The 22706-nt window shown below is 47.9% G+C and overlaps 1 protein-coding gene across 8 annotated transcripts in view; it reads right to left on the bottom strand.

The window, feature by feature from the left end:
- The window catches only part of AUTS2 (activator of transcription and developmental regulator AUTS2), a 1106846-nt gene that overhangs the window by 423714 nt on the left and 660426 nt on the right, over nucleotides 1–22706 (bottom strand). The window contains exon 1 of one of the 8 annotated variants that reach the window (XM_084762553.1): nucleotides 248–545. The exons of the other annotated variants lie outside the window; for them this stretch is intronic. Within the exon in view, the coding sequence (XP_084618679.1) occupies nucleotides 248–298 (51 nt within the window). The 5' untranslated portion in view covers nucleotides 299–545. Of the gene's footprint in view, nucleotides 1–247; nucleotides 546–22706 lie in introns of those variants that run through there. 8 annotated transcript variants of the gene reach the window in all.

The raw sequence follows: 22706 nt of genomic DNA, 5'->3' as shown, positions 1-22706 counted from the left end.
TCCTCCTGTTCCCCCTTCCCTCCTTCTCGTCCTCTCTTTCTCCGTCTTGTTCTTCTTCACCTCTTATATATCCTCCTCTTCTTCCTGCTCCTCCTCCTTCTTTCCTCCCCACTATCCCACTTTCTACAGGCCGAGGACAGAACCCACGTCCTTGTATGCGCTAAAAACTACCCCAGCTCTCAGCAATGTCTTCGTATTTCTTACCCAAGATGGTATTGTTAGCTCTTGGCCCAAGTCCCCCAGCTACCTGTTTCCACAGATGCCCCAGACTTCCCCCAAATGGAGCTGACTTTGCCATCCACTCTCAAGTTCAGTTTCCTGCAGGGCTGCTCATCTCAGTGGTGCAGTTTCGACCCCCAGGCTCCCCCAGCCTCTCCCTTGCCAGTCTTTCAGAAGTGTGCATGATCACCCCCAAACTTCCTATAGCATTCCTTCCTCTCTCCGGCCATCACTCCGACTGAACCAAGGGAAGCCTCTCCACCCCTCACTGGCACATTCTCTCAAGTGTGTCACCGTTCCGCAGACGGCACCTGTTACGGCTTGATTTCTGCCGGGGTGATAAAACATGCCAACCAAAAGCAAACTGGGGAATGTGGAGGTGTTCTTATTTGGCATACAGCTCCAGGCCACACTCCGTCATGTAGGAGAGTCGGGGCAGGAACTCGGGGCAGGAACCATGAAGGGATTCAGCTTGCTGCATGGTGGTCTCGCAGGCTCATGCATAGCTAACTTTCTTGTTCAGCCCTCCCCTGCCCCTCCCTGCGTGGGGGAGGGGAAGTAAAGAGATGGCTCGGTGAGTTGTTACTGCTCTAGAGGTGGGCTTGGTGTCCACGTTTGCCAGTTTACAACTGCCTATGACTCCAGATACAGACATAGACACCCCCCAACACTCACACTCTCTCTCTCTCTCTCTCTCTCTCTCTCTCTCTCTCTCTCTCTCACACACACACACACACACACACACACACACACACAAACACTCATAACTAAATTAAATTTTAACAACATTCTGGGGTTGGAGAAATGGCTCAGTGGTTAAGAACACTGGCTGCACTTCTGGAGGACCAATGTTTGATTCAGAGAACTCACACAGGAGGGAACTGAAACTCTAGTCCCAGGGTAGCTGACACCTTCTTCTGCCTTCCACAGGCACTTCAAACACACTGGTGTATACACACACACACACACACACACACACACACACACACACACACACGAGCAAAACACCCATATACATGAAATAAATTGACAGGAGACAATGTCTTATAACCATGTCTATAGACCATGATAAAAAGTCAGTTGTTGAGTTGAGCTTCTAGCTGACTCCAGACTGTGTCAAGTTGACAGTTAGTGTTATCCAAGGCAGTGCCCTTCCTCTTAAAACCCTTCCTGTACTCTGCAGGGTCCAAGGCCTACCCGACTAGGAGGGACCCCCACCTCTCACAGCTCCTTGCCAAGCAACCAGACCAGACTGCCAGAGCCCAAATACACACCCGCTGTGTGCGACACTTCTACATAACGTTGTCATCAACAAAATTCGCGCTTGAGAACTATACAATCAAATCACAATATTTTTAAAAAATTGATAATTTGTGTTGAGCCGCAAGCATAGTTATCTAAGACTAGCAGGCTGCGGGCTGGACACCCTGCACCAATGCCGTCTCTTGCTTTTGCCACACTGCCTTCAACTCCCCTCTCCCTGGTGGCTACTCAACCAACACATCTATTTTAAAGTCATTTGCAGGCAGCCTGTACTGTAACACATCTTCGTGTTAGCACATCAGCTTTGTTCATACTTCTGTGGCATCATGGGTAGTGTCTCGTGGTACCTGTTTGTGGATATACCCTTAAGACAAGTGCCCAGCTGTACTCAGCTCTTAGGAGGAAGGACTTGGAGGCGAATATAGTGAGGCTTATGGCAACTTTATGTTTATAAGCACAGGGCTGCTGGGTATATAGCATAGTTAGTTGGGAGAGTGCTTGGCAAACACAGAGCCCTGAGTGTCATCCCCAGCACAGTATAAACTGAACACAAGTGTTGGACATCTGTAATCCCGACACTTGGGAATTAGAGGCAGGAAGACCAGAAGCTCAAGGTTATCATCATATACGAAGCAAGTACAAGGACAACTTGGAATACTGAAGATTCTGAATGAATGAATGAATGAATGAATGAATGGCTCAATGGACAGAGCTGTCCGACACTGCTCCCTTCTCCCTGGGCCTCTACCCCAAGTAGGGAAGTCGGTAACCCCCTTCCCAGTGACCTCCAGAAACATCTGGTCATTAACAGCACAGTGACCATCCTCAAAGGCCCATTGTTTCACCTCGATGGAGTATGAAGTTTCTCAGCAGCTAAGGCTTATTACCAAAACGGGCATTATCTTCAAATTTATCTTATCAGGAGGTTAAACACAGTTCCTCGTCAGAACACTTAACTTTCCAATACGGTCAATTACCAGGTAATAGCGCCCCCTTTCTCATGTCTTACCACTTAACTGGCCTGATCAATAAATAAGTACACACTGCATTATTAAGGACGCGCTTGAGTCAGGCACAAACAGCAGTCCGTGCTCTTGGACCTTCGTAGAAGGTCCCTTATGTGCAGGACTCCACTACGCCCGTCCCATGCAAACACACTTCCCTGACCCTCCCACGCCACATGCAGATGTAACAAATGACCTTTTCAGCTTGAGCCTAAGGAATCCAAACGAACATGACTCTGGGGGTTAGGGGACTAGCCTCATCAGTAATGTGCTCGCTATGCATGCGTGGCGTGCAGATCTGAGCTCAGACCCCCAGCACCCATGTGAAAACCAGTGGGTGAGTATGGCAGCTTGCCTATAAATCCTGTCACGTGGGGATAGAAAGAAACTGGCTGGCTGGACACAGTGAGAGGCTGTCTCAATGAATAACATGGAAAATGACCAAGAAAGATACTGTATGTTAACCTCTGACTTCTTGGCACCTGTACAAGTCCACATGTGCCCCCTCCCATGTACTTATGCACACACACACACACACACACACACACACACACACACACACACACCCCACATAAATGCACGGACAGACAGACAGACAGACAGACAGACAGACACACACACACACACACACGCATGCACATGCACACGCACACATACACACACATACACCAAACCAACCAGCATATAGGAGCACACCAAAATCTTATCACTTGGGGGTTGGAGATAGAAGTTCAAGGTCATCCTCAGCTTATGCAAAGAGTTCAAGGCCAGAAGGGGCCTCTATATGGGACCCTGCCTCATAAGCAAATGAACCAAGTAATCAACCAAACAAACAAACAAAACGAAACAAAACAAAAATCCAAACTAACTTCTACTGTCTAAATGCCAATTAGTGGCTTACACAATGTAAAAGCTAAGTGTATTTCTTTCCCATATAGCCAGATGTAGTGCAAGTTGAAGACCTTTACATTAAATGGCAGATAAATGCCACCAACTTGGCCATGATCCCAAACATAGATGTGGACTCCACGGAGACAGAAAGAGGGTTACTATCAGGTATTTTCTTCTACTGCTCTCTACTTTATTATTTGTGACAGGGTCTTTCACAAAACCTGGAGCTTGCTCTGTCAGCTACAAAAACTCGCTGGTGAGCTCCAGGAATCTGACTTTCTTCTCCCCGCAACTCCTAGCCAGTGTTGAGGTTACAGATAAAATGCCACTGATCCCAGCCTTTACGTGGGTGTTGTGGGGAGTCCCAAACACAGGTCCTCCCGCTTATACAGCAAGCACGTTGCCTACTGAGCCAACCCCATAGGCTGCTCCTATTTCTTTAAGTGAGTCTCTTCTGGCTTAGCGTACTAGGGAACATATGTACTTGGAGTGTGACTGAAAGTGGTATTCCCAAGTCTCTGGAAAGAAACATTTAAACATGGAATCCTAGGATGGTATGTTGGGATTCTTATATCTTTTCTGGTGCAGAATCTCAACGTACACTGTTGCTCTATCTCTGCTTTATTCTGGAGGCAGAAGGAAGGGAGAGGAGACTGGAAGAGTGGGAGGCAGGAGGAGAGAGGCTGTGGAGGAAAGGCGGGGCTGTAGGTTTGGCTGGGCCTGGCTCCCATGCTGATCTGGTTCTTGTTTTATTGGAAGTGTTTCACCATGCCCTATTGTCATCAGGATAAGAAACTCCCTGTGATGTTGAAAGGAACCATTTGCCTGGAGATGGAAGCAATTAATGACAGAGCCCCAGCAGTGCGGGCCTGTCTAGAGATCTGCATACATCAGCCTCCGTCCTCTCCAGATTCTGGAGAATTCTTGTGGTTTGGGTATTTCCATGAAAAAACTCAGATGGGTTTCGCTAATAATCATTCCGGCTATGTTTAACTTCTCCTTTGAACCGGTTAAATCTACCCGGGACTAGAATTGTTCAGCAGGCATGTAAGTTTGAGTCAAGAAAAGTTTCTCTCTTCATGGGAAAAAGCACAGCTGCCTCCGGAGACGACAGACAGAGGGGTGACCTGTTCTGGTGCAGGTAGACTTCAACAGAGCTAACTACAGGACAAAGACATTACTTCCAAATGAGAGAGAGACAGGAGGATGGGGCCCAGACTACACTGAAGGCTTTATTGTGTTTAACCATGAGCGAGCTAATTAAGAGTATGTGGTGTCTATACATGTCCTGTGTGCTTGTGCAGGTTAGCATGTAGGCATGCAAGCATGAGTATGTGCTACCTGAGGTTCGACTTCGTCTTCCTCATTCTCTCTCCGTCTTCTTTTTGAGACGAGGTCTCTCACTGTACCTTCGGCTTCCTGACTTTGCTTCGGAGATGCAGGGACCCCTCCTGTGTCTGCTTCCCTCACACGGTGGCCATAGGCACACGGCCACACACCAGGCTTTTTACACAGGCGCTGGGGATGTGAAGTCAGGTCCTCATGCTTGCAGTCACCCGAAGCTGGCATGCTGCGTTCTGTCTGACCTTAGGCTGAGGTGGCCTGTGGGAAGCTGTTCTCGTCTACTTTAGCACCTCAGAACTGTTCCTGAGCACAGAGCTGGCAACTCCTCAGGTCCGCTATGAACACTGGCTGACTTTCCCCACTTACAGCTCAAACACTCGATCCCCTCAGTTCTACCCTATAAACTAACCCTGCCATCAAATTATCCCACGTATAACCCGCCCCCTTTGCATTTTAATGTACCTCCAGGAATCAATGGGGGGGCGATTTTCTGGAATTTATGCAACATTCCTTAAGGGGTCATTCTTAAGCGACAGGAAAACCTTTGTGAAATTCTACCAGGGAACTGGGGTCTGATCCAATTTTCCTACATGGATTTCTTTTTCTTTTTCTTTTTAAAACTAGATGAAAACACCCAAGTTCTGACCAACTCCAATCATCATGAAAACACCCTTTGTTTAAACAATGTCTCTACTGGAGCACTTTCCAGTGTATAAGGTGGTTTCTAGTATGATACAAAATCCATTAGGCCCTTTAAAAACCAGCAGCGGAGAGGGAGGGAAGGGAAAGAAAAAAGTTACGCACACAGCAGACGCCTTTGGTCTGTGACCCCATGTGTACAGCGTGTGTGACGACTGGCTGTAACACGGCAAGCCCTCGCAATGCTGAGCAACCCATGGGCAGAACAGAGAAACCTGGTGAGGAAAATCCACCCACAAAAACCAATCCGAGCTGAGGTAGAAAGCCATCTGTCTAAGCGCCAATTATCCCTTCCCCTCCAACGATTAGTTTCCATTCCGTTCTGCTGACAAGCAAGTTATGCCACATTTTAATAGGCAATAAAATGTATTATTAAATAATTAGTAGCTAAGAAACAAAAAAATTAGAGGCTATTTCTCTTCGCAGGCATTCCCTAGTACTCCAGTCTACTGAGGCTGAGCAACTCGATCCAACAAAGATGGATGGAAACCTGATGCAGCAGTTTACTGTGAGACAATTACAGGGCTAATGAGTGTTCACAGAGACTGAAGTGGGAAAGAGATCTAGAAAATTCCACCTAACCCCAGTTATGTCTGATCTGCAGCGGAGTCCCGGTGGAGCAGAAATTCTTTCTGCTCGCTCCTTGTTCTGAGCACATTAATTAAACTCTGAAAGGTAAAGGAGTATTGATGTCTTTCCCATCTCCCCTGCTTCTCCCCTCAGGTAGTGTCTGCTACTTGTTCAGCCCTGAAGGTATACTTGCACTAACTGAAAAAAGCCCCACCAAGACCAATTAAGGTCTTTACTAAGAGGCTGAAAAGAAGACAAATGAAGGCAGAAAGCCCGATTACAAGGAACCTTTGTACGGATGTAAAGCAATTAGAGTGGTCCCTGGGGAGGGTGGTGCGGCTCCAGAAGCACATGGTTTTACAGCCTGTCTAAACTTGGAACAATCTATCTTTTTTTTTTTAAGGTGGAGAATAAAAGTGAACCCTATATTAGTGTCATATATCAGCTGCGAGTACCTGCAAGAGCTGTAAAGCTTCTCTGAGGAGATCCCTGACGGAGGGCAATGCTGTTAGGACTCTGCTCTCACAGACAGGGAAGGCAGGTCGGCCAGGTGCCAAAGCGGCCTCTAACAAACACAGCCTGTAATAGTGTCCTTCCGCTGTGGGCACACCCAGGGAGCAGGGCATCCAGGAGAAGGAAGCAGGACACTAAGTGGTGGGGAGGTAGCGGAAGAGGGGGGCCAAGGAGGACCTTGAGCAACTGCTGCAAGGTACCCTCTGAAAGATGACATCACGTAGGGACAGCCTGTAGTAAAACAGAGACTGGGTGGAGAGGGTCCTGGGGGCGCATTTTATCAGTAGCTACATTCCTGCCAGGATCCTCCCTTTTGATCTTGTGCAGCATGCAAGCGCAAGTCTGCTCTGTATCAGATGGGGCCATCGGACGGGGCCCACGAGACTCAGCTGTAAAGACCACGGACATCTTGTGTCTAGGAGTATGTGCATGTGCTCAATAAGGCCAGAGCTCAACCTCAGCATCCTCCCTCTCCTTGTTTGGAGGCAGGCTCTCTGACTGGGACCTAGGCTCACTGATTAGACTGGTGCAGCGGGCTAGCGAGCCCCAGGGATTTGCTGGCCTCTGCATCCTAATGCTGTGATTATAAAGCTCATGCGACCATGCAATTTGTTCGGTTTTGTTATTCACATGGATTCCGGGGATTGAACTGAGGTCACAACAAGCATTTTTTTTTTTTTAACTGACAGCCATCTCCACGGCCTCTGGATTAGAACTTGGACTTTTTAAAAAGCTGGTTTCTGGAAGTGAAATGACCAGGATTGAAGAAACAAAGGGGTCAAAAGCTGGTTGAACTATTCTCTCAGTAATTTAGAGTGAGAGATTCATAATGTAATGAAGGCATGGTGATTGACACTTGCAATTCAAACACTCAGGAGGTACAGGCTCCTGGAGGGTTAGGAGTTCAAGGCGGTTACAGGGATATAATGACTTTGAAGACAGGCCTCATGACACTCACCTCAAAACATAAACAGATAAAGCACTCTTGAAGAAAATGTTCTGTATATACACTGCAGTGGCCTTTTAAATAGAAATAGAAGGCAAGCATGCTGTTTTTAATAAACTACATTTGGTCTGGGACTGTAACTTAGAGGTAGAGCACCTGCCTAGAATCCCCCAGTGAGGGGCTGGGGTGTGGCTCAGTGGCAGAGCAGCTGCCTAGAATCCCCCAGTGAGGGGCTAGGGTGTGGCTCAGAGGTAGAGCACCTGACTAGAATCCCCCAGTGAGGGGCTTAGCGGTGGCTCAGTGGTAAAACCCCTGCCTAGAATCCGCCACTGAGGGGCTGGGATGTGGCTCAGTGGTAGAGCACCTGCCTAGAATCCCCCAGTGAGGGGCTGGGAGTGTGGCTCAGTGGTAGAGCCCCTGCCTAGAATCCCCCAGTGAGGGGCTGGGAGTGTGGCTCAGTGGTAGAGCCCCTGCCTAGAATCCCCCAGTGAGGGGCTGGGAGTGTGGCTCAGTGGTAGAGCCCCTGCCTAGAATACCCCAGTGAGGGGCTGTGGGTGTGGCTCAGTGGTAGAGCCCCTGCCTAGAATCCCCCAGTGAGGGGCTGGGGGTGTGGCTTAGTGGTAGAGTCCCTGCCCAGAATCTCCCAGTGAGGGGCTGTGGGTGTGGCTCAGTGGTAGAGCCCCTGCCTAGAATCCCCCAGTGAGGGGCTGGGGGTGTGGCTCAGTGGTAGAGTCCCTGCCCAGAATCTCCCAGTGAGGGGCTGTGGGTGTGGCTCAGTGGTAGAGCCCCTGCTTAGAATCTCCCAGTGAGGGACTGGGGGTGTAGCTCAGTGGTAGAGCACCTGCCTAGAATCTCCCAGTGAGGGGCTGGGGTGTGGCTCAGTGGTAGAGCACCTGCCTAGAATCTCCCAGTGAGGGGCTGGGGGTGTGGCTCAGTGGTAGAGCCCCTGCCTAGAATGCCCCAGTGAGGGGCTGGGGTGTGGCTCAGTGGTAGAGGCCCTGCCTAGAGTCCCCCAGTGAGGGGCTGGGGGTGTGGCTCAGTGGTAGAGCACCTGCCTAGGATCCCCCAGTGAGGGGCTGGGGGTGTGGCTCAGTGGTAGAGCACCTGCCTAGGATCCCCCAGTGAGGGGCTGGGGGTGTGGCTCTGTGGTAGAGCACCTGCCTAGAATCCCCCAGTGAGGGGCTGGGGTGTGGCTCAGTGGTAGAGCCCCTGCCTAGAATCTCCCAGTGGGGGGCTGGAGTGTGGCTCAGAGGTAGAGCACCTGCCTAGAATGCCCCAGTGAGGGGCTGGGGTGTGGCTCAGAGGTAGAGCACTTGCCTAGAATGCCCCAGTGAGGGGCTGGGGGTGTGGCTCAGCGGTAGAGCACCTGCCTAGAATACCCCAGTGAGGGGCTTAGGATGTGTGAGGTCCTAGGTTCAATCCTCAGTCCAGAAAAAACATCTGTTTCCTACAACAGCACAATATAGCTCAAATAGCATTTCAACACCCAATAATATATTTGAAGCATCATTTCAGCAAACACTTGACATGGGGGCTGATATGAACACATTACTTCTGAGACACTGTATATTTTGGTGTGTCCACCTACAGCACATCACATGTGAGTCCCATGTTGCCACATGTGAGTCATGTTTTTTGTTGGGAACATTGCAAGTCCACTTTAACTACAAGCCTAGAAACTAGCCAATCATTTACTTGGCATGTGAGCATGTATAAACCACTCAACTTTTTACTGAAGTTCTGAGTCTTTATTGGTCAGGATTATTAAAAGAAAAAGGATCTAAGGTGGGGATATGGCTCAATAGTAAAATGTTTGCCTTGTAACCATGAAGACCTAATGTCAATCCCCAGAGCCCACATTTAAAAAAAAAAATCCACGTGAGGTGGCACACACCAATAAATCTTCTGGCTGGGGAGGCAGAGACAGAAAGATAACAGAGACTTCATGGCTAGCTAATCTATAATCAAATCTGTGAGCTCTAGGTTCAGTGAGACCATGTCAAAGGGTTAGGTAGGATGCTAGTGAGACGGCAACAGGGGCAAGTGTGCAGTGCACTCATACACACAAAATTAACAAATAATTTTTTAAAAATAGTGGAGAACAATGAAGAAAGACACCAAGTATTTGCTTCTGATCTCCACCCGCAAGTACAGATAAATGCATGGGTAACCCTGTTCAGTTTTCCAACACATGAACATATTTATACAAAAAAACACATACCGGTTGAGTTACAAGTTTAAGATGAGCATGCACACACCAAGAGGACCATGGGAACCCAGTAACAAAGCCTGGCACAGAGTAACTGTGAGTGAAAAACCTTACTACCGGTCTATGAACCCATCTGAAGTGAAGGTAGAGATGTGCCCACGGCCACGGAGACAGACGGTTTAAGAAAGCTGCTGGCACTTTGGCTCCTCGGTCTTAGGTTCCTCACTTCTGAGCCTACCAGAAATGCCAAGAGATTCTTAACAGTGATTGGATGGATGCGGAAGACACGGCCTCGTCGGCAGTTGCTGCAATCCTACCATATAGGATGTAGTAGGCTCTTACATCTGCCCAGCACCCGGGAGGGCTAGGTGGGCACAGGAGCACGGCGAGAGGGAGCCAACACCTCCGAGAGGGACACCCTCCTTATCACCAGAGTTGGGCAACCCTGCAGCACTTCTACAGAAGTGATCAGCCAGAACACCGGCTGCAGGTGAAGAGCTGGTAACTGCTCGGCTTCTCTTTTATTTTTGATAACTAATAATTCACACTGAGTCACGGCATTAAAATAAAAATAAAAAAAAGAAGAAGAAGGCGGCATTTAGCATTCAACAGAGAAATAATTAACTTTTAAAGTTAGCCAGTCAAAGGAAATGCCAAGCCAGGAAGGGGGAAGTGGGGCTGACAACAAGAAGGGGATACAACGGGACATTAATTAGGTACAAGCAAACATCTCTCCTAATAGCTCATGTTCCCATTCGCCAAATGTCAACAGTGGATATTAACACCAGATGCTGGCATGCAGTCTCCCCTGACGCTGAAGCTGGGCTTTGAGTGTGCTCAGAGGAAAAGACTCCTGGGACTGAGGGGGGTGGAAATCTGACAGGCTCAAGGCCGTGCTTTCCTGCGCTTAAGTAATTTAGAGCTTTTATGAATGGTGGGGAGTGGAGGGCTTTTTGCAGGGAGGAAGGTGCTGTCCTGGCGGAGGCTGCAGGGAGGGGTTTCAATGCACGGTGCCTGGCCTCCCTTCTGCACAGGACAGGAAACGTACCCACCTCTCGTGCTTGCGGGCACTCTCAGGCAGGACGCTGAGGCCACCACTCCAATGATAAAAATCGTGCCCAACGAATTCATAAAATTATAGAAAAAAGGAATTGGTGGTCATCAAAAAAAAATCCATTCTCCACTTTATTGATTGATTTTTTTTCTCCCCTTTGTGCGTTGAGTTGGTGAACAGAAAGAAGGTTCTATTAAGGGTCAATGAGATGGCTTAGCCCCCAAGTTCTATCTCTGGGACCCACAGAATTGTCCTCATCCTGCAGCGTGCTTCTGCATACGCATACTCGAATGAGCATATGTTAGGGCGAGCGCGTGCGCGCGCGCGCACACACACACACACACACACATACACACACAGAGCATGGAGCTGGAGAGATGTCTAAGCAGTTTAACATGCTTGATGCTCTCACAGAGGACCCTGGTTCAATTGCCAGCACCCACATGGTGGCCCACAACTATCTGTAAAATCCATTCCAGGGGATCTGACACCCTCTTCTGATCTCTGCCGGCATGAGACATACACATGTTGCAAATACGTACATGCAGGCAACACAGACACACACAGATCACACACACACACACACACACACACACACACACAAATCTACAAGAAAGACTAGCAATCTAGAAAATCTGTAAGGCTTCTGATTTACTGTACTCTGGAGACCTCACTCCATCCCAAAAGGTAAGTACAGAAGGTGGAGTACCGACCTCCTCACTGCCGCAATCACTAAGCAGCATCCACATGAAATCCTAAGCAGCTGCTAACCTACTCTTAAGTACCCATCAAGCCATCACTCTGTACAGTTTAAACGTACCCAATGTATACACAGCATTATCTTGCAGGACGCTGGAGCTTGCCTTCTAGGGAACACCATCTAACTCAACCAGGCGGCCAAGTGATCTGCAGCTTTGGTGCAGTGCACTCTTTCTTTTCCAACTCCTCCCATGCAGTTATTGGAGCTCCTCCAGCACTGCCTGCCTATTTGGTGACCCTACCTCCAGACAGAAACCAGTCTGGCAACAGGAGACACCCAGCTTGCTGCAGCATTCTGCTTTCTCATTCATAAAGGATGCCCTTCCATGAAAAGAGGACCTTATAGTCCCTGGGTATGGCAGCTGGAATGGGGCCTGGGCCATTAGCATCATGTGACCCAAACAGGAAGAGCAGTACACCTTGGAAGTTATACGGGACCAGAACATGAAGAACATGCCTTGCAGGTTAAGAGTTCTATTTGTAGTTAAGAATAAGTTCCTGTTTGTCCTATGTTTGTTTGACCCACATGCACCAATGTGCTTGATCACATGTGAGTGGGACGTACATGGGCAAGAAATACACGAGGATGTATGCTTGCCCTGCGTGGACCTGATGGGAAATGTGGTAAACTGTAAGTTGTGCCTTTTTATTTTTTTTATTGCAGCCATTTTCTGGGAACCCAAAGATGGACCTGGCCAGAGAGTCTATCAACCTCACCAATATTTAGTTAACGTTTACTTCAGTTTTGGCTCAAAGATTGTGGTAGTGGTCTTATTCTCAACCAGTGGGATTAACAGTACCCTAGTGACTAAGAATAGAAAAAAAGTATTTGGGGGCTTAAGCAATCTTTTAAAATTTTTGTTGTCTTTTAAACAAATTTATTTTATATTTAATTATGTGATACATTGAGAGAAAGGGAGAGAGACAGACAGACAGAGACAGAAACAGACAGACACATACACACACAACACACACACACACACAGAGACAGACAGACAGACAGACAGACAGACAGACAGACAGAGAACAGATGCACATAGAGTTCCAAGGAATAGGCTCTCCTAGAATGAATGAATCCACAGGAGCTTGTGAGGCCCACAGTGTGTGCGCTGGAAACCAAATTCCATTCTTCTGCAAGAACAGCCCATGCTCTTCACTGAAGAGTCATGCCTCTAGCCCCTGACTCAGGCTGAACACAGACTCACTGTGTAAGCACAGAAGCCTGAACTCTAGGATTAGAGCCGCACGCACTACCGTGCCGCTGTTACGCTGCCCCAGGGATCAAACCCAGGGCTTCATGTATGTTAGGCAAGCACTATACCAACCGAGTTCCACTAACATGCTAACAGGCTCCCTTGCTCTCACTCCACAATCAACTCTCTGTTGAATCTGGAGCCCTGGGGGAAATACAAAATGATGTCTGTTTGTCCATCTGTCTCCAAGTATATATTATGCACAAGGTGAGAATATGCAAGGCAAGAGGGGGAAAAAACCAACAACATTAAAACAAAACCTTAGTCTTAAAAGGCCGCTTATGTTACAGTGAAACCAAGCTCAAAAATCTTGTTAAAGAAGGCTCTAGCCTCAGACTTGCCAAGGGTCAATTATATTATGGTTTGTGCACCGAGACAGTAACCATAGGAGTGGCACTGACTTAAGCCACAAAGAGAGTCCATATAGTCCTACTATTAAATAATCATCTTTGTGATGGTGTTTGAATTTCACTTTAATCAAATCCAGTATGATGCTCCAAATAGCATTTATCCCTTAACAATCAATGCTCAATCTCTAAATCCTGGCTTTTACTTTAATCACTCATGAAAATTCTATTATTCGAGGGCCGATTCAGATCCGCCTTGCTGTGTGCCGAGCAGTGGTAGAGTCAGGAAGCCTGCAGGCTGCTCGAGGAGCCCCTCGGCACCGTCATGGAAGTGGATTTGGGGGAAGGGAGGGTCAGGTCAGCTCTAAGATGAAATGCTTGGTGACAAGTGTGAGATCTGATACGGTGAGCGACTTCTGTTTCTTCAAACCTCAGGTGGTCTCGGTGAAATGGAGGATGAAGACTGTATATCTACTCCCCACAGTATCTGGAGGGGTTACAGGAGAGGAGGAGGACAAAAATGCCTAGACTAGTTCTTGACCACCATGATGCTTCATACTGACTGTCAACTTCACAGGTCTAGGATCACCTCAGAGACAAACCGCTGCGCATGTATGTGACAGATCGTCTGGATTAGGTTCACTCAGGTAAGAAGACCTACCCTGATTATGAGTGGCGCCATCCCCTGGGCTGGCATCCTGGATGAAATAAAAACAAGAAAAGTGCTGAGACCCATGTGGCTGGGTCCTGGAAACCTGACTGGGGACTGGGGTAACGGCGGAGCAAACAAAGGGCAGACACACAGATACATGTATGGAAAAAAGCTGGGATCCCGTAGGGTACTGATGGAGGTGCACTCGGGGCATTTACTATATACCACTGAGTTAGGAGTCACATGTCATTGGTCTCGGTATGAGGTCTCTAGAGGGAAGCAGGCTCAGGTTGTGAGCATCCCCCGGGGAGGAAGCGGCAGTCAATACTTTCTGTACATACTGTCAATGTCTACACATGAACCAGGGGAAAACTTGGCTATTTCCATGAACCTGACTGGGGTCTTCTGACATGGCTGTACCCAGGTCACCAATACACATTTTCTCAGGACTTGACCTTTCCCCTCAAGAAAATGAGTTGATCTTTCTGAAGTATTCATTGGCTTCCTGACTGGTTGCAATGTGACCTGTCACCTCACACTCCTGCTGCCATGCTTTCCCCACCATGAGCCCAAATAAATTCTCTCTCTCAAGTTTTTTTTTTTTTTTTAGGTCAGCAATGAAAATGCAATTGCTACCCATACTAAGTAAATTCTATGGGATTGTAGGACTCAGAGGAAGTCACTCAGTGAGGAGCAGCAGTGTGGAACTTTGTACAAGGGAATGCGGAAAGACGGGCTCCCCCAAACGCACACAGATACAGAGAGTGCCCTGGGAAAGGAGGTGGGTGCATGCATACTTCACATGGCTGGGGCTCCCTTGATGTCCTTGGGCTGTCTGTTCAAGGTTGCCAAGCCATTTACCACCACTGATTGACATTCCTTCCTGTGGAGGGGATGACCTTGGTGCACAGACCTCAGAAGCTTCGTGCAGACAGAAATGGACCTTGGTGTTGATTTCAGTGCCTGGGTTATGTTTGGATGCTTCATTCTAACACAACAGAGGTCAAAGATTTTTAAAACAAAGATGACATGGGCGGTGTGGGCATGGGGGTTGTTTTATACAGAAGTGGTAAGCGATGGTAATCAAGTTTCTAGACTATGTTTTAAAATACAGCAGACAGTCCCTGGGTAGCTCAGGAAGGCAAGGAGATACGGTTTGCTGCTCGGGGTGGTGAAATGACCTGATTAAGGCAGTTTCATCCTGAATTTTGAGGGAAAAGGTTTAAAAAAAAAAAGGAGGAGAAGGAAAAGAGCAGAAAGAGGAGGCAAGGAAGAGAAGAAGAGGGGAAGAGGAGGGGAAGAGATGAGGAGGAGGAGGAGAGAAGAAGGAAGAGGGTAGGAAGAGAGAAATAGGAGGATATAGCCTCCTCTCCTGCCCCTACCACAGTAAGAAATGAGACAAGAGGAAGAAATGAAGAAGGGAAGAAGTTTGAACAGCCCAGTGGTTGCTTATAAGATGGTGTCCCGGCTGGGATGTGCCTCAGTTGGTAGAATGTTTGCCCAGCACGCACAAAGCCACAGGCTCCATCCTTAGCACCTCACAAACAGGGCACAGTGGTGCATGCCTTTGACATCTGCAGTCATGAGATAAAGCTGGGAGGACCAAATGATCAAAGTCATTCCCAGCAACATGGTGAGCTTGAAGGACAGCCTGGGCTACATGAGATCCAATCACAAAACAAAGGCAAAAGCAAGACCAAATCAGCAAAACGACGGGGTGAGTTCTGAGCCAGCTAAGGTTACGTAGTAAGACCCTACTCCAGGAAAGAGAAACGAAGAGCCGAGGTCAGTAGTCAGACCTCCTCAAGCCAAAGCAACCTTCACCATTTAAGTCTCTGTGTGGTACTGCAATCTCTTTAAATATCCATGGAATGTCACTTATAAATCAGTAGATTTTTAGTGGCATGATGCAGTCTCCTAGGTATTTCCCAGGATGAGACTTACCGTCAGAAGGGAAAGCAGAAAAATAGACAGTATTATTTCAAAAAATCTATAAGCCACTCTTGTCCACCATGGCTGTTGCCCTGCCCTTGCCCACCACAGCTGTTGCCCTGCCCCTGACCACCACAGCTGTTGCACTGCCCCTGACCACCACAGCTGTTGCACTGCCCCTGACCACCACAGCTGTTGCACTGCCCCTGACCACCACAGCTGTTGCACTGCCCTTGACCACCATGGCTGTTGCACTGCCCCTGACCATCATGGCTGTTGCACTGCCCCTGACCACCACAGCTGTTGCACTGCCCCTGACCACCACAGCTGTTGCACTGCCCCTGACCACCACAGCTGTTGCGCTGCCCCTGACCACCGTGGCTGTTGCACTGCCCTTGACCACCATGGCTGTTGCACTGCCCCTGACCATCATGGCTGTTGCACTGCCCCTGACCACCACAGCTGTTGCGCTGCCCCTGACCACCATGGCTGTTGCACTGCCCCTGACCATCATGGCTGTTGCACTGCCCCTGACCACCGTGGCTGTTGCACTGCCCTTGACCACCATGGCTGTTGCACTGCCCCTGACCACCATTATTACTTGACTATAATAAATGTCACGTGATGAATCTCCTATGTTTTGGTTTGCTTTGGTTTTGCCTCTCTGGCTCTTTCTCACTTTTCTTTTCCCTTACAGCACTACACTTTCTCCTCTTGTGATGGTGTAAGTCTGTTAAGTACCCTCCCTGGAAGGAGTGGGGGCAGTCTAAGGAGACACTGGAAGTCACCCTTGTCTATCAGACTAATCAGACTACTGAAGTCATGAGCTCTAAGAAACTGAAACTTCCCTAGTAGCTTTGAGAAAGAGGAGGCCGGAAGCCCAGTGCCCAGGAAGAGTTCTGACAACTGGTCAGGCTACCTAGTAAGAGAGAGTGGAGCTGTGACAGTGACAGGCTGACACGGGGAAGGACAGTACCTTGACCAGGACTGTTTCTCTATGCCTAGCTCTGCTGTCTATTTAAACATAAACGTCTTATCAGAAGCCAAAGCTGGGCTTGGGGGTGGCCACTGGACTTTTCTGTCCTTCTTCCCCACGTGGTCACACGTGATACATGTCCTTTCCCTACTTTTCACTATGGCGTAGGCTTAACTGGCCAACTGGGGCTGGGAGGCAAGCCCAGCTCTCTGATTCTAACAACTCCAGGTACAAAGCACCCAACACCTACTTCTGTGATGCAGTGAGGTGAAGTCGACCGCCCGCAGGCATCTTGGCTCAGCTTCTAAGAGATGCATTCCAGGACAACCTACCTACCCGATAACCAAAACCGAGTGACTAATGGGGTGTGGAGACCAGGCTACAGGGTGAGAGATATGTTCAGACAATGGGTGTGGATTACCTAGAAAAAGGGGTGATTCACATGTTGAGAATCTGCCCCCCCTCCCCGGCACTATGTAAGATTTTACCACAGCAGTCAAGACGGCATACAACTTTAAGCCTATTAATTGGTTTTTGTTTGTTTGCTTGAGACAGCGTTTCTCTGTTTAGCCCTGGCTATCCTGGAACTTGGTTGTCCAGGCTGGCTTCCAACTAACTCAGAGCTCCACCTGCCCGTGCCTTCCAAGTCCTGGGATTAAAGACATGTGCCGCCACCACCCACGTTTTTTGTTCTGTTTTTTTTTTTTGTTGTTGTTGTTGTTGTTATTTATTTATTTATTTATTTATTTATTATTTTTCAAATTTCCATTAAATATTTGTGGACCTAAGTTGACCATGGGCAACCAAAATTACAAAGGGGAAGCAACACATATCAGATGCTTGGAAAGCACGTGACTCCGAGGGGCGGAGGGGCTTCAGTTCGGTGAAGCTTCAACCGATGGACGCCTGTGAGAAGGAACAGAGAGCACGGTGGGGAGTCACCACATCCATCAGGGAGCTAAGAGGGTTTTGCATAAACTGTAAACAGCTGGATACAGGGGGTTGAGGATGTTCCAGGGAGAGGCTCAGTTGCTGAAGAGCTCTCCTTGAATGTCCTTAGACCTGGCTTTAATTCCCCAGAACCCATGTAAAATGTTGGATTTTTAAAAAATCCTGGTCCTGGGGAGGAGGAGATAGGAGGGGGCCTGGCACTGAATGGCTAGTCCTCATAGCTTGCTTGGTGAAATCCAGGCTACTGAAAGGCCCTGTTTCATAAAACAAGGTGGACAGGTGGACAGTGCCTGAAGAAGGACATTCGAGTTTGACCTCGACCCCCAACACACATGCGCGCACACACACACACACACACACACACACACACACACAATACATAGGGACACACACAAGGAAATTATAGCACAATAACAAAGGAATTCCTTTTGAGAGAGGAACGCAGAGGAAACGGGAGTGAGCCCTGTGGACACTGACACAGACTGTTTAGGAACAGGCACTGAGAAGAGTCTTTAGACGGAAACTGTATTAGGCGGCCTTCAGCAGGCACTCAACCATTAGGGTGTATGATTCTATGCCCAGGGTATCAGGGCCGGGTTTACTTGAGGTTACTTTGCAGGGCCCTTCTGCAGATGTCTGTCACGCATGTTCCAATTCTCTCTGGATACCGAGACTGTCGATCAGGGAAACTCAGAATGGTCCACCAACGGAGACATGCTTACGGCTTCCAAACTTACTTGAATCAAAGGCACAACAGGCCTAGCTCTGCAAATCGCCACCTGCCTGTTACAGCCATAAGGCCACAATAAGAGAACAGAGCAGACAGCTAGAAGAGAAATAGAAGATGTCCTCTGTTTCACGTTTCCCCCAGATAAAGGTGTTCCTGGATGCCTGTGAAGACAGGGGTCCTTCCTGAAAACATCCCAAGGTTTGGATACAGGGAGGAGTTTTTTAAGCAGTATCGGTAATTTTAAAATTATCAAGCGGGAGAAGTTTGTTCCAAAACAAATGTTTTGTAGGGTAGGGACATACTGTTAGCCAAATGTCATCTTTGCTTATTCTCGATAAACTCTCTAAAATGTCTCCTAATCCTCAAAAGGTTCTAAGTTGTGTTGATTATCTCTTAAAATAAGGTCACTGAATTTAGAGAGCCACGAAGAGGAGAGTTCTCCGAATACATAAGACCAACTGGCAGAACACATCTGTTGGGGCCAGACATGGTTTTCAAGCTACAGTTTTTGCACAACTCTTTCAAAAATGAAGCCAAGTGCACGGGTCTAAGCGGACAGGTCAGAAGTGGCTTCGGCTTATCGATTACCTTGGGGACAGGACAGACAGCCCAAGCACAGGGTGGGAAACGATCCTCCGAGAGTCCAGCTGTGGCCTAGTTGGGCTCTTTTCATTCTTATCTGTCATCTTTCCCTCCGCTCCATCTTTCTGGTTGTAACCGCTAAGTCTCATTACTTTCTGCCCTGCCTGGTCTACAGCACTAACCAGGGCAAGTCCCTCACACGCTTCTCCTTGAACCCCTTCTCTCCACAAAGATCAGAGTCATGTTTGAGGGTCAGGATGGAGACAGGGCAAGTGAGGTGCTTCGGGCACACGATTTTAAGAGTCAACCCCAGATTCCTGTCAGTATCAGCACTGAACTTGTACAACTGTGAGTTCTACAAGCCCTACTTGAATTCTCTGCCTCAGGTACCTGTCTTGCTTCCCCTTAATTCTGGCTGTGATGTGCCTCCAAGACTCTCCACATGGTTCCAGCAGTCAGACCAGCCATGCCCCGTGGTGAAAACGTGGGGAGGACAGCCATCCCATATTTAGCGAGGATCTTATGCCTCATAACATATCACTATGAAATGTTATGACTTCTCCTTAAACCCAGCACAATCCTAAAATGCCCTGAATAGTCTGTCTGTCTGTCTGTCTCTCCATTTTCATTATACAAGGTTAAGTAAGGCTGGTTGTTCCATACCAGTATATAATGTACTAACCTCCTGGTTTTCTTCTACATTTCACTATACACGTGGATATTCCATTTATTGTACGGGGCTATCATTAGCTGTTTAGATGTCGGGGGCTTGAGGTTACAACTAAGCTAACGGAGACAACACGGCCTTAATTTTTTTTTCCTGTTCTGACGAAAGCCCATCATACACCAGGAAAGAACTCTTAACCACTAAACCACATCTCCAGTTTCGCCTTCCCATCCGTGAACTCACAGAGACACTCTCATAGTTCCTTGTGTACAGTAGGTCTTCCTGTGTGCTTCCTGAGTGAACCAATACACATTCCAAGGAACATGCAAGGTCAGCATTACTCCTGGTTTCCTGGTCTCCTTTCAACAGGAGTAATTCCAGGTTTCAGACAGGAGCCTTCCTGCCATGGGAGAGGTGGGCAGACTGGCTGCCACAGGCATGCCAGGAACTCTCTGGCTCAGCATGAACCGGAGAGTTCTACACCATCACCACTGACGACCATGAGCCAAGTTAAAACATTTGTTAAACACCATTGATGAAGATGATTAAATATTCCATTTCTGTTTACTTTAATTAACTATAATTAAAACATCATGGGGAGTCTATGGAGCGCATTTGCATACACTTCATCTATCTGTTTGGAGACATGTTCAATATTGCTCTACCGTTGAGATTTGGAAGGTCCCATCTTCAGACTGACATAGACTGATTATGCCCACCTCTCCTCTGAGAGACAAATCAGTACTCTGGCTAAGTTAAAAAAAAAAAAGGTTACAAGGCCTTCTCTGTCTTTTATTTACTTATTATATGTGCTTGCATGTGTGGTGTGCATGCATGTCCTAGTGTGCTTGTGGGCACATGAGTATAAGCGGGTTAGACACTGATGTCAAGTCTCCTCTTCGATTCCTCTTCACCTTACAAGACTGAGGCAGAGTCTTTCACTTGATTTCAGAAACAAAATGGTTCGGAGAGTCTAGCTAGCAACTTGTCCCAGCAATTCCCTATCTCCACTTCCTGAGCGCAGCAGTTCTAGGCAGGCCACGGGACTTACATGGGGGCTGGGCATCTGAACTCTGGCCCTCAAGCCCGCACAGCAAGCACTTTATCTGCAGAGGCATGCCCTGACCTCTCTTTTCCACCTGTACAATAAAACGCTACTTTGGTGGAACACACAATAATGTATGCATAACACAAGTCAAGGAGAAGTGACAGAGGGGAAAAAAAGATGACAGGTATGGTGGCCGTGCAGCTGGGGTGTGGAGGTACAAGAAACCTAAACCTGCGTGTCTAATATAGTAGTCACCAGACACACAGATTCAACCCAAGTTTCAAGTAAATAAAAATGGACAGAAATGAGAAAAAGCTCAGTTCCTAAGGGTCACTAAGTTTCTCAGTGGTCATATGTAACGGACAGACTGGATACTTTCTTCACTGTAACTGCCTGGCCAGGATGAAGGCATCCTACAAGAGACAGGCCTGTCTTTCTCCTTTTGGATGTCAGACTATTGAGACAGACTCCAAGGAACTGGAATTCCCCAAGGAAGAAAGGACAAGGCTGAAGCCTGACGCAGCCAAACGAGGAACTGGTCCCCCAGGGAGAGACTTCACAGAGTCTGACAACACGTCAGACCACTGCACAGGAGAGAGTGGCGCTGAGACAGTGATGGGTCAGCTGCACAGAGCCACCCCTTGTCCAAGACTGCTTAGCACTTTCATGCATACCTCTTATTCTCTATTTGAACCCAAACTTTATGTTAGCACCCCAAAGATGGGCTTAGAGGAAATGTCACTGGATCTCTTTTGTCCCTCTTTCCAAATGTGGTCATGTTGAATTAACGTCCCCTTTCCGCTTTTTACCATTTTGTCTCTGATGGTACCATTTTGTCTTTAAGGATGGATGGCCAAACCTGGCTAGTCATAGGATTGCTAGGACCCAGGTTCTGACTAACAACTGCAGTGACATCATTCTAAGAAGTTCTGCTGAGTGGCCAAGAACACAGTAATGGAGCATACAAGCCCTTAGCCTCTCCAGCTTGGAGGGAGACAATGCCTGATTTTTCTCTTGGTAAGTAACACACACACATGCATGCACGCACACTTATAAAGACATATATATGTACACACATATTTATAAACACATGCATGATGCACAGACACACACATGCAACACATACATACATGCATACACATGTATGCACGCACACATGCAGATACACATTTGCACACATATATACACATGCATGTACACACAAACACATATGCACATACATACACACACATACATACATGCACACACAAATTCATAAACACATACGCATCCACACATTCAGGCACACACACATACACACATACATGCATGCACACACATATTCACACACATGCACACACAAGCACACGTCAACACACAGACATACACGCACACACATATGCAACACACACAGCATTTTCTCATCCATCTTCCCGTGCACACGAGGGCTTCTCTCATAAAGGAGGAAATTGATGGCGTTCTTCTGCAGGATCCCACACTGCCATCAACTTCCTTTCCAGTTCCAGGGAACATCACCAACTTAGCTGCCCACAGCTGGTTCACTGAAGAACAGGGAGTAATGGATGGGCAGTGGAAATCTGAGGATAACTCTGAAATGAACATTGTGCTCTGAGGCAGAAAGGGAAGGGTGGGAGAAGGGGAGTTTGGGAGAGAGAGTGGGAGGTCTGCACATGTAGATTAGCACGCACAAATGGGGGTATCAGGGCCCTGCAGAGGCTGGGAAATCAAGCCCCACAGCCCCAGGCACCAAATCCATTCTGACTCTAACATGCATAACAATGCTCTCTTCCCTCTGGAATGGCTGTCATGTTTAACTGTGCATGGCTGCTGCAGTTTCCATCCCTACACGTCACCACGGAAGGCAGCAAAGCAAAGAGCTTCCCTAGCTTAAAGCAGGACACCGATAATGGTTTTCTTTCAATCGTGTTCGTCAGCTATCCCCACAACAGGAAGTCAGCAGGCTGTGCCCCGGCGTCCCACGCTCACGTTTAAAACAGGCATGTGTCACAGACGCCATTCTTGGAGGCGTGTGGAAAAATCCTGAAGACTGCCATCTGAAAGAGAAGCCAAGGGCGTTCTTTCCTCGAGCCTGAGATT

The sequence above is a fragment of the Acomys minous genome (genome assembly GCF_964271855.1).
Source record: "Acomys minous genome assembly, chromosome: 16".
NCBI lineage: Eukaryota > Metazoa > Chordata > Mammalia > Rodentia > Muridae > Acomys > Acomys minous.
This window is presented reverse-complemented; position numbering and strand designations above follow the sequence as displayed.